At 43.2% G+C, this 12,742-nt stretch overlaps 1 protein-coding gene across 1 annotated transcript in view; it reads left to right on the forward strand.

Annotated features, from left to right (window-relative positions):
* Positions 1-12,742, forward strand: part of LOC126336069 (clavesin-2-like) — a 221,355-nt gene that overhangs the window by 152,865 nt on the left and 55,748 nt on the right. Inside the window, exons 3-4 of the mRNA XM_049999550.1 lie at positions 11,680-11,824; positions 12,398-12,489. Coding sequence (XP_049855507.1) covers positions 11,680-11,824; positions 12,398-12,489 — 237 coding nt within the window. The remainder of the gene's footprint in view (positions 1-11,679; positions 11,825-12,397; positions 12,490-12,742) is intronic.

Here is a 12,742-nt window from a genome sequence, read left to right on the forward strand (position 1 = left end):
GCAGACTTTCTCAGGTACCGTGGCTAATTTTAACTTCACTGTCGCTTTAAGGGAGGTGTTCGACAAATGGCAGTTAAAAATATGGGATTTAATTTTATATTTGATTAAAAGTTATAATCATTTAATTTTCGTAAGTATTGAAATGACTTCACATTTTAAATGGCTCTACGTCGTTGAATTCATTCTAAGGAGGTCTCTTAATCAAGCAGTGCATTTTAACGTCAGGAGCTATACTGTTCACGAAATATAACTGTGAAATGTGTGAACTGTAGTGGAAGCTGCCAGGTGAAGGACTATTTACCTGCGTTGCCACATCGACGTCGAGTGACAGGGCTCAAATGGACACCGGAAACATTGCACACGAGTTATTATCCATTGTTCGCTGTTAAGGACAGTTTGTAATATTCAATGCTGAACGAAATTTACTGGCAAAATACAGTAACGAAACTCTAGCACAAATTAATCAGACGAATAAATTATTGTAGATAAGTAGGAAGTTTGGAAGTATTTGTCATAAACGTAGACATGGTGAATAATCAGATCCTGTAAGTATCAAGAAAGTAGAAGATGGTAGAGTAGTCTGTAGTTCTTAGTCTGGCACCAGTCGTCCCTTAAAATTATTTGGTGTAGTCGTTCCAAAACAATAGTGGGTCTTTCTGCCTCTTTATGCTTACGTACGTTACAGTAGTTTATGCTGATGGTTTGCTGACACTCTCCGCAACCAGTCGTTTATCCTCCGCAAATCTCCCAGCTGTTCGCTACAGTTTCCAGCGTAGCGGCTTCCCTATATTCTGCAGCGACCCAGAATTCAGGGTGGAGAAAAACTGTGTGACGAAATTTTAATCCTGGATAGCTGATGCCAGTAGGAACCAAAATTACTAATGTTGTTTAGGTCGGAAAAGCAAAATTTTTAAACTACGGAAACTTGGCGCTTCACACTCCGATTTGCCACGGGATTGCCCTGTAGCCGGATGCTCTGGACAACACATGACCTCGAATGCTTTGCCTGCCGGAGATAGCGATGTATCGAAGGCGGCCCGAATGGTCGGTGATAGCGCACCAGCCTTCCACTCTGGGGGCGAATCAGCCGGGGTCCCGACACATCCATTCTATGAAGATGGCATTTGTTCTTTCGGACATGTCCGAAAGAACAGATGCCATCTTCATATCGTTAAGGCTAACCGGCTGATGACCTTATTCAGTGCGGATGCACACGAGTTGCCTGAATCTTACGGGACTCGGTGGATTTTCTACCGCGAGTAATGGGCGTAAAGGCAGGGACACTACGAATGTAGTGTGTGGACTATAACTTGAGAATGTGGGTCTCACGGGGAGCGTGCCGGTGATAAGTCCCTGCAGTCGCACTGTCCTCTGTGTCCTCGGTGGTCCAGATGGATCGTGAGTTCAAAACTCACGTGGACTGTACAATTTTAGCCGGCGCGGTAGCTCAGCGTTTTCGGTCAGACGGTGGATTGTCCTCTGTAATAAATGAACTGAGTAAAGGAATCAACGATCAACATGAACGGATGTCATCTGACGTCCGCCCAGACCAAAAGAAACGAACAATACCGAACAAAAACTACACTAAAAAAAAAAACCATGCCGGCACGGTAGCTCAGCGTGTTCGATAAGAGAGCTCGTTGGCCTCTGTAATAAAAAAAAACTGAGTGATAAGATCGACAAACGAACTTGAACGGATGTCATGTGACGTCAACAGCTGTTAGTCCGCGTACAGCACGTCTTTTACAAATTGTGTCGGCCCTGAAAAGGGCCTTTTTTGTAGCTAGGACATTGTTTACTTAAAGCAGGTGCTCGAACTGGCGACCCTCAGACGCGACACAAGCTTGGTAACATCGAACGGTGCGTTCCCGAACTCTTTCAAAAATGCCTGGCATTGCCATGATGTGATTGGTGGCATGCTTAATGCGATTCATTAATTCCTCTTCGTTTCTAGGTGTTTCGCATCCGGATGGGTGAACTAGAACTATGAAGAATCCCCACAGGAAAAAGTCCGGTGGCGCGAGATCTGGTAATCGCGGAGGCCATGTCCTACTAGCAACTCTGCCAATTCCACGGGCGTCGAAGAGTTCGTTTAAATACACGCGCACAGTATGACTGTTATGTGCGGGCGACTCATCATCCTGCAACCACATGCGTAGCTGTATGTCCAGGGGAACATCTTCCAGCAGTCCAGGTAGAGTTTCTTGCAAAAAGTGAAGATAATTTGCCCCGGTAAGTCGAGGACGTAAACGGACCGGCCCAATCAGATGATCATCCACAATGCCTGCCCAAATGTTGAGCGAAAATCGTTCCTGGTGACGTAAGTGTTTCCTCTTGCCCAGTGATGAACATTTCGAGTATTGTAAAGGTCATCCCGATGGAAGGTGCACTCGTCGGTAAACAACACAATGGCAGGGAAGTCGTGATCTCGTGCATCACGTCGCAGAAACCACCGACAAAACCCTAGCCTGTGTTCATAGTCCGTCGCAGGATTTAGTCTTAAACGGGCCGGAAACTAAATAGATGCTGGCCGTCATCCCTCAAAGCCTTCCAGAATAACCGATGAGTGATCCCCACGTCGTGTCCAACCGCTCAAGCACTTGTCGTAGGTGCTTCCTCGAAACGCTCGAGAACAGTCTCTTCAAATGCAGCAACCTGTCGTGTTCAAGGTCTTCCAGCATCACCGTGATATTCCGCTGACGAGACTGTTTCGCCAAGTCGCTGGTGAATTGCTGTAACCGTTTGCGAAAAAAAAAAAAAAAGTGCAAATGGCTATGAGCACTATGGGACTTAACTTCTGAGGTCACCAGTCCCCTAGAACTTAGAACTACTTAAACCTAACTACCCTAAGGACATCACACACATCCTTGCACAAGGCAGGAGTCGAACCTGCGACCTTAGCGGTCTCGTGGTTCCAGACTGTAGCGCCTAGAACCGCTCGGCCACCCCGGCCGGCAAACGTTTGCAGATGTGGATGGGGTCTTGCTGGGTACCGTTCCTCATACAACTGTCGAGCTTCTAGCGGATTACCGTTGGTTAGCCCATAAACAACGACCATATCTTGTTGCTCTTCAAATGAATACTGTGCCGCCATGCTTACTGTATGACTAAATCGCAGGTGACGTGTGTGTGCTCCGAAACGAAGCTTGCGTGCGAAGGCCTCTGACGTGAGGTGGAGACAAACAGCAAAACGTATTCGACACATTGGGGCACTGAGGGGCGAGGAACGTTTGTATGTGTGAATCGGCAACCATAGCGCTACCCGTCAACCGACGAACGGCAACAGGGCAATCCCACAGCCAATCGGGGCGCGTGCCGCCGCGTTTCCGTAGTTTAAAAATGGTGCATTGTCGACCTACACAACAATGGTAATTTTGGTTCCTACTGGCATCAGCTATCCAGGGTTAAAATTTCGTGACACAATTTTTATCCGCCCTGTATACACTGACGGAAAAAAATCGCAACAGAAAAAAATAATTAATGTAGAATAATGTAATTTCGCCAATAGTTTTGTCTAGGTAACATATTTAAGTGATTAAGACTACAGGTTAATGTAAGCAAGAGATACGCCGTTGCAAATGTGAAATGCTGGTACAGTAAAAAACAGTGTAACCGAATAAACTGTTGAATACAAGCATGCGAACGTGCCTCCATTGTGTTTCACAAGTGACGGGTGTCGGTGTGTGGGATGAAGTTCCGTGCCTGTTGCATTTGGTCGGTCTGTATACAGACGTTAACGCTGTTTGAGGGAGACTCTGAAGCTTCGTCCGATGATGTCCCATACGTGCTCGATTCGAGACATATCTGTTGCTCGAGCAGGCCAGGGCAACATGTCGACACTCTGCAGACCACGATGGGTTACAATAGCGGTATGTGGACAAACGTTACCCTGTTGAAAGATACCCCCTGAAATTCTGTCCATCAATCACATTAAAACAGGTCGAACCACGAGACTGCAGTCGGGGTGCCTGGAATAACTACGAGATTGTTCCTACCGCCATACGATATCGCACCCCAGACCACAACTCCAGGTGTAGGTTCAGTGTGTTTGCAGATCCTCAGCAGGCCTCCTCCTAACGAACACACAGCCATCACTGTCACCGAGGCAGAACTAGCATTCTTCAGAAAACACAACAGACTCCCACCCAGTCGTCCAGTGAGCACTCGTTCGACACCACTGAAGTCACAAATGGAAGTGGTTTACGGTCAGTAGAATGTACGCTACAGGGCTTCTGTCTCGGAGCTCTCACTGAAGGATCCGATTTATAACAGTTCGTTGCATCACTGTGGTGCCAGCTGCTGCTCAAACTGCTGCTCCAGATGCAGTGTGATGTACCAGAGTCATACGCCGAACACGATGATTTTCCCTCTGGGTAGTGCCAAGTGGTTGTCCGGAGCCCAAACTTCTTGCGACCGTACGTTCTAGGGACCACCTCTGCTAGCAATTATCTGCAGTGGCTACATTCCTGCCACGTCTTTCAGCAATATCGCAGAAGGAATATCCAGTTTCTCGTAGCCCTATCACACGACCTCGTTCAAACTCAGTGAAGTGTTGATGATGGCATTTTTTGTCATCTTAAAAGCATTCTCAATTAACGTCAAATCACCACGCCCGATTTCAAGATAACTAACGCCCACGACCGTTACAGTGTATGCTTAAATCAAACCTGATTTTCATCCCCACCCTTAAGCGACTGGCGCGAAATTTGAATATCATATTTCAGTTGTAGAAGAACACCTACCAACATTCATTCATGTCGCACAACTCTTTCTTGGTGTTGCGATTTCTTTTCCGTCAGTTTGCATCTAATTACATCATCTATATATAGTTTGTTGAAAACGGCGATTGTTAATGATTATAAAATAGATTTTCTACAAGTCCCAGTCTCAGGCAAATAGCTGTGACTGGTTTCGAGGTTTAATACACCGGTTTAATACACCATTAGTGATGGCATATCCATCCATTGATAGTGTGGCCCTTTATCTGTCAGGGAACGTCGTCTTCACCAGTCTGCTGCAGCGGAACGTTCAACTGTGATTTCAAATAAAATCTTTTTATTTGCATGAATTGAGAACATTTGTATTTCGTCGGAGTGTATCTGTAATTACTTTCACACCTATTGATATTTTCCCGGGCTTCTGCATTGTTACATGATAATGGCCTAAAAAGCGGAAACTGGTTTTTGAGTGAATAAACAACAGTAGAGGCACTTTAACAATCTTTTTTCTTATTGTCATCATGTTCTGTCAGTCACCGACGAAAAATTCAGTTAGAGTTCTATTTGTTGGAGGCTGGTTTTTTCAGTGATTAAGGAAGTCGAGCTACAGAATGACGTTAAAAATTAAGTGGACTAGGGTAAATGAAGAGGTACAAGGAAAAGCAACAGGGAAAATAAGTCTGCGGAAAACATTTATCAGAAGAAGGGTGAATTTAGTGAGGAATGAAATATTCAAGACTAGGTAACTTTGTACTGTGGGGATTAGGAGAGCAGTATAATTGTAGGGAATACAAAAACTGTAATAAGGTGAGAAATAAGCAAAGCGAAGTGAGGGGGCAAAAATATTTTTTAGTGTTAAATGTATTTCATGTTGTTGCCATCGGAAAGCAATTCTATACTTCCGATCTCATCCAATTTTGTTGCAGTACAGCAAATCCATTTCCTATCAAAATTTCTTATTGTAATTTGTTACTGTACCCCGAGAGTCTATATACAACATATCCAGTCGATGAAAATGGCGGCCACCATTCACAGTTTTTTGTTCGCCTTATATTCGACTAGTCATTAATGATCCTAAATTTTTAACACATGTGAACTTTTACAAAGAGAAAGAAGACTAGGTATTCAAACTGAATATTACCTCTTGCTAGAGATTTCCCGCTTTGAACACGATTACCCTTTAAACGATGAAGTGTTATTATTCAAGTGGTGGTAAAATAAGCCAATTTCGTCAGCGATGAAGACAACTTTGGTATCATATAGTTAAAGTATTTAAGGCAACGTACAATGGAACCAGTATGTACTCATAGTCGGTAAAACACGGTTGGCTTCACAGTTAATGTTTTTAATACTATGCTGTTACTTTTCTTAAAACATTACCTCCAGCCTGTACGAGGGTTGACTGAAAAGTAATGCCTCCACCTTCGTAACTCTTCAACAGTTGGCAGCATTGGTATGCGGCAGGTGCTGGCTTGTTCTGCAGCCTCTGCTCTACAGCTCCAGTTGGCGGAAAGCCTTAACATTAACCGGTTGTGTTGTAAAAGTGTGAAGTGTGGAACCCTGCGGTTGGACGTCCTGTGACAGCAACCACCGAATTTCACAAGCAAATGTTGACAGATTGATTCAGGGAAATCGTCGTATCACTCAGAGAGAAATCGCAAGCACAATCAGCGTTTCACAAGAACGCGTGGATCACATTATTGCTTTGCTTGGCTGTCGGAAGATGTGTGCACGATGGGTACCCCGGATGCTGACTCCTGAAATGAAAGTGCACAGACTTGAAATTTGCCAGGTATTCCTCTCGCGTTACGAGAATGAAGCTGACGTCTTTCTCCATTCAATTGTGACACGAGGCAAAACGTGGGTACACCATTACGACCCGGAGACGAAACGTCAGTCTATGGAATATCGACACAAAGACTCGCCCCAGAAAAAGAAAATCAAGACACAGCCCTCAGCTAGAAAAATCATGGCCACAGTGTTCTGGGACGCAGATGATGGTGTCCATGTTGATTTCCTTGATCGTGGAACAACAATAATTTCAGAGTGATGCATCACAACGCTGTGAACTCTGAAACGACAGCTAACAAGGGTCCGAAAGGAAAAGGGAAATGTTTTCCTCCAGCATGAAAATGACAAACCACACACTACACGTGCCATAAGAGCAGAACTTCTGAGACTGAATCTCACCACCTTATGGTATCCTCCATACAGTCAAGGTTTAGCACCGTCTGACTTCCATCTCTTCCTGATAGTGAAAGACGATCTGCCGGGACTTCATTATGCTTCTGAAGAAGACATTGAGAGAACTGTGAGACTGTGGTTGTGGAAACAGAGTGTCCACTTCTTCCTAGACGGCTTCAGAAAACTTGTTCATCATTGGCAGAAATGTATCCAATTGGCTGGTGCTTATGTGGCAAAGTGAATATTGGTAATTAAAGATCACATTCTAAGAATTATTTCTGCATTTGATTTACTAAAATATTCCCATCCAAACCCAATTAACTAAGGTGGAGGCATAACTTTTCATTCAACCCTCGTATATGCAGCGAATTAAATACCCATTTGTTTTACAAGTTCATCAGGTCTTTCCAGCAAAAAAGGTTCTGATACGAACGGTTGTAGGATACAAAGAAGCAACTTAGTCTTTACTGGTATCTCTCTGTATTGTAGCGTTCTTATACCGTTCCTGTCTGGCTCGACCATAATGTATGCAAACATCGCATTGGATCTCTATTTTTAACAATCGTCGACAGTGCAGAATTAGGAAATCCTAACTTTTTAGAAATTCCTGTTTTCGGCCTTCGTTTTTCGTCCACTGCCGCTTAATTAGTAAGCTAGTAACATGTTCCATAGATCATTTGAACTATTCTTTTGTTGAAATTATGTGGACCGGGTTAGTTTACAGGATATGTACACATGATTTGTGTTAACATTAATGAACACATATAATTTTATTCCTACTCATGCAACTCCACTTAAAAACTAAGGGTTTTTTGTTACTACCAATTTTTTGTAGAAATTCGTCAGCGGAATAGAAGGCGTTGTCCAGGAGAAATGATTTTAAATTAGATTTAAAACTCGTTTCGCTACCTCACAGACTTTTTATATTATTGGACAAATTATCAAAAATTTTTATTGCTGCATATTGATCTCCTTTCTGAACGAATTCCCTCTTAAACAATTGGTAATAAAGGTTATTTTTCCCTCTAGTGTTCAAGGTATGTACATTACTGTTCTTCTCAAATTCTGATGGATTGTATATGACGAATTTCATTAGCGAAAATATGTACTGTGACGGCGCAGTTAAAATGCCTAGCTGCTTGAAGCAGCTCTATCTTTATTCTAAGCGAACTGTTTGTTTGCATCCCGATTTCTATAAAATAGCCAGTAAAAAATTACCCGCACACTACCTGCACTACTATTTAAAAACACAAAACACGAAATGATTTTAATTCAGAATTTACTTATTTCGCTCCACAACTCACCGACATTGGCATACCTATCACTGAGTCCGAATACTTGGCTGAAGAGTTTTGACAATGTCAGTACCCAACGACAAGCGGTAACACATCAACAGAAGCAACCATTGTTTACTTGTTTAGCCAAGACAAAAAAAGTAAGCCAACAAGTCAGGGTGACTTGGAAGGTACAAAACCGAAATCTTTTCATGTTGAATGGTCGCTGTTTAGTGTAGAAAGAAAAAAAAACTGTATTAAATTACACAGCATTTCATCACAATTGCAGTATTGTTTGGCGTTAAATAGTTTTTATTGTTAATGGTGATAGCGATGTTTGGTTGGTTGTGCGCTCAAATGTGCGGTCATCAGCGCCCGTACAAATTCGCAGTCTGTACACTCTCCAATCTAGCCACTTTCACTGATGGTGATGGAAGGACAAGGAGAACACAGCACCCGGCCCCGGACAGAGAAAATCCCTAACCCGGCCGAGAATCCAACCCGGGACCCCGTGATTCAGAAGTAGCAACGCTAGTCACTATACCACGAGCTGCGGACCTTTTAATATTAAGCCCTTCAGTGTCAAAGATTATCACTGTGTGTAAAAACAGATGAGTCATCTTCCTCATGTGTTACCTACGCATATTCACTATCTGACTTTCACTCTGATGGTGACACTTTCAATGAGGTGTGTGAACGCCTGTGAAAGAATGTCAGCCCACGCAGCTTTTAACAGCCGGAACCCGAGAAGGTATGCCCCAGATCCGTCACTTAAAACAACTCTGCCTTCGTAACACACATGTCGGTGGTCGACGAATTGGAACTCGTAAGTATTGCGATGAGATGCTTTCGTTGCGAACCACAAGCAGAAATTACGCCGCGCGGTCTAGGGCGCCTTTTCACGGACCATGCGGCTCTCTCCGTCGGAGGTTCGAGTCCTCCCTCGGGCAAGGGTGTGTGTGTTGTCCATAGCGTAAGTTAGTTAGATTTACTAGTGTATAGGCTTAGGGACCGATGACCTCAGCAGTTTGGTCCAATAAGACCTTACCACAATTTTTCCAAATTATGCAGAACGGACGAAGTGAGCCTGTAAATCTTCCACTAAACATTTCCGTGGACCGGAGGTTCATTAATTGCAGCATAGATTCGTAAACCATAACAACAACAACTAATTACAAATCAAACAAGTGATGTTTATAATTTATCGTGTACGTTTGCTGTTTTATATGTATTTCTCTACGGCGACGACTGTCGCAAACGAAATAGAACATTTATTTACTGATTACTGTCTGAAAACTTACATGATGTTGCGTCTGTGGTGTGACAACTGTTGGAAAAAAAGCACATATGCTCACTGGATAGCTGAGCTGATCTTATTTGCCAATTCTGAAAACTGCTACAAGTAAAAAAAACATTTCTGCTCACTGTCATGACACCATGACCTTCCGTTTCTCCTGTTATTGTGGAATTTTATTTCTCAAAGTACAGCATGGTGGTTTAATATAGCGTACATTCTCCAGCGCACTCCCTGATCTTTTGACATTTTCTTTTTTCGGTTCTTAGCGGAAATACGTTCGTAGGAAATACCGTTTATTGCGCACTTACTGTCATTGCACGGTACAGTATATTGTGCAATACATTGATCGAGTGTCAATATTTTTAAAGCTCTGCCGTTCCTTCAATATACTGCGCAGACCGTCAATACCGCTCTCAGAAGTTCAATATTGTTGCACTTAGTCTGTATTGCGCAATAAATATTGAGCTTGTGAGAGCCTCTTCACGCAGCCCAGAGATTTTCCTTTACTTTAGGTCGGTACTCTGTGCATGCCATTTTACTTCATAAACGTTATTATACACAAACTCTAACCTCACAGATGCTGAACTATGACAGGATGCTGACACGTTCTACATCATTACGAAGTGTCGTACTCATGATCTATGGAACAAGTATTAATTTAATCTAAGGTAACCAAACCTAATCCAATGTCATGCTGATGCAGACAGTCATCGTTTCCCAGCTGTTCCTCTACTGCACACAGAACACAGTACGGTAAAATGTGTTTAAGCTTCGTCATCTTGTGATTTCTTTAGCTCAGTGAGGGAACCCTCACTCTAACCACTAAAAACATCCCAAGACCGTAATACTGCCTACTCCGTACATTACACATGATGGCAGGTAACGCTCTCTAGGCACTCACTCCTTAGTGAATCTCATTCCGGTTTCAGGCACTTTTCGTTGCAGCTGCGCATGTCTTGAAGCAGGTAAGTGGCATTGCAATGCCTACATTGCTCCTTTCTGCTGGTATCCTGCCAGATGGCAGTTATAAGAGTCGAGGGGCAGGAAAGGGAGGCAGTGGTTGGGAAGGGAGTGAGGCAGGGTTGTAGCCTCTCCCCAATGTTATTCAATCTGTATCTTGAGCAAGCAGTAAAGGAAACAAAAGAAAAATTCAGAGTAGGCATTAAAATCCATGGAGAAGAAATAAAAACTTTGAGGATCGCCGATGATATTGTAATTCTGTCAGAGACAGCAAAGGACTTGGAAGAGCAGTTGAACGGAATGGGCAGTGTCTTGAAAGGAGGGTACAAGATCAACATCAACAAAAGCAAAACGAGGATAATGGAGTGTAGTCGAATTAAGTCGGGTGATGCTAAGGGAATTTGATTAGGAAATGAGACACTTAAAGTGGTAAAGGAGTTTTGCTATTTGGATGCAAAATAATTGATGATGGTCGAAGTAGAGAGGATATAAAATGTAGACTGGCAATGGCAAGGAAAGCGTTTCTGAAGAAGAAAAATTTGTTAACATCGAGTATTGATTTAAGTGTCAAGAAGTCGTTTCTGAAAGTATAGCCTTGTATGGATTTGAAACATGGACGATAAATAGTTTGGACAAGAAGAGAATATAAGCTTTCGAAATGTGGTGCTACAGAAGAATGCTGAAGATTAGATGGGTAGATCACATAACTAATGATGAAGTATTGAATAGAATTGGGGAGAAGAGGAGTCTGTGGCACAACTTGACGAGAAGATGGGATCGGTTGGTAGGACATGTTCTGAGGCATCAAGGGATCACAAATTTAGCATTGGAGGGCAGCGTGCAGGGTAAAAATCGTAGAGGGAGACCAAGAGATGAATACACTAAGCAGAAGAGAACAAGGGACCGGTTGGTAGGACATGTTCTGAGGCGTCAAGGGATCACAAATTTAGTATTGGAGGGTAACGTGAAGGGTAAAAATCGTATAGGGAGACCAAGAGATGAATACACTAAGCAGATTCAGAAGGATGTAGGTTGCAGTAGGTACTGGGAGATGAAGAAGCTTGCACAGGATAGGGTAGCATGGAGAGCTGCATCAAAGCAGTCTCAGGACTGAAGAGCAGAACAACAACAACAACATCGTCATTCTCCTAACGATACAGTATGTACGACGGTGGAGAAGGAATGCTACCATCGTGCATGCAGTGCTGTACCTCCGTCACCTGATGCGAGGCCTTGCTTGCGACAGGTGTGCAGCGCGCTGCCCCCTCCGCCCCCACAGCCGCCGCCCCCGCAGTTGCCGCCAGAGTGGCAGCGCCGCGCCCAGGAGGAGCTCAACGAGCGCCCAGACACCTTACGCCAGGACATAGACACCTTCCGCAACATGGTCGTCGGTATGTGCGCCTTACAGCAGCTTTATAGCATTCTAGCATATTACCCTGCTACCAGCTGTCTATGGGCATTGTACCATCGTTGTCTTCACATCTCTACATCTACATTTGCTTCACTGACTGAGCTATCCGAGCACGAGGCAGGATCACCACATATAGTTTTACTTTCGCCAGTAGTTGACCTCCTGGCTCGCCGCAGGTAGATAAGTGCTGACCACATTAGAAAGGACGTATATTACGACAACTTGATGTTATAACGCCAGACCTGGTCAATGCACTCTTATTCCAGTTCCATATCTTCATATTTTCCAGTGGAGTTAGTATCTTCTCAGTTTGATTTCACAAACTACAGAGTGGTTCAAGCGTATTTTGAAAATCATAATCTTCATCCTTATTGTTACGTAACTAATGTAATTTAAGGATCATTTCTTTATGGAAAAGGCAGAATATTGTTGATGCTGATTTTTGCAGCTACGTACATCTATATTCGTTTAGCCAACTGTCAAGATATAAAATTCTTTACCAACTTTTACTATCAAACAGTAGCTTTGTAACAGCGTTTATAATATGTTTCAGCTGAAAAAAATCTCCACGTTCGCACAGACGACGACTTCCTGCTGAGGTTCCTGAGGGCCAGGAAATTTAACTGCGCCAAAGCCTTCCACATGGTGAGTTTCCACGTACTTTTCAGCTCTGAATGTTGGTAGACTGTAGAACGTTTACAGGAAACTTTTGTTCCCTCGTGTTGCGCTAGTCACAGTAAGAAACTAATTATTTGAAAATCACTGATAGATCCCGTTTTTAAACGTCATTCTGGTGCAAGAATATTTTATGTTCGTTCGTATCAGGAAAAATTGCAAATCGATTTCCTGAGACTTCTAAAAAAACTAGTTGTGTTTGTCACATGTCAGCAAAAGTTTT

This window comes from Schistocerca gregaria, chromosome 2 (genome assembly GCF_023897955.1).
Source record: "Schistocerca gregaria isolate iqSchGreg1 chromosome 2, iqSchGreg1.2, whole genome shotgun sequence".
In the NCBI taxonomy this organism is placed as follows: domain Eukaryota; kingdom Metazoa; phylum Arthropoda; class Insecta; order Orthoptera; family Acrididae; genus Schistocerca; species Schistocerca gregaria.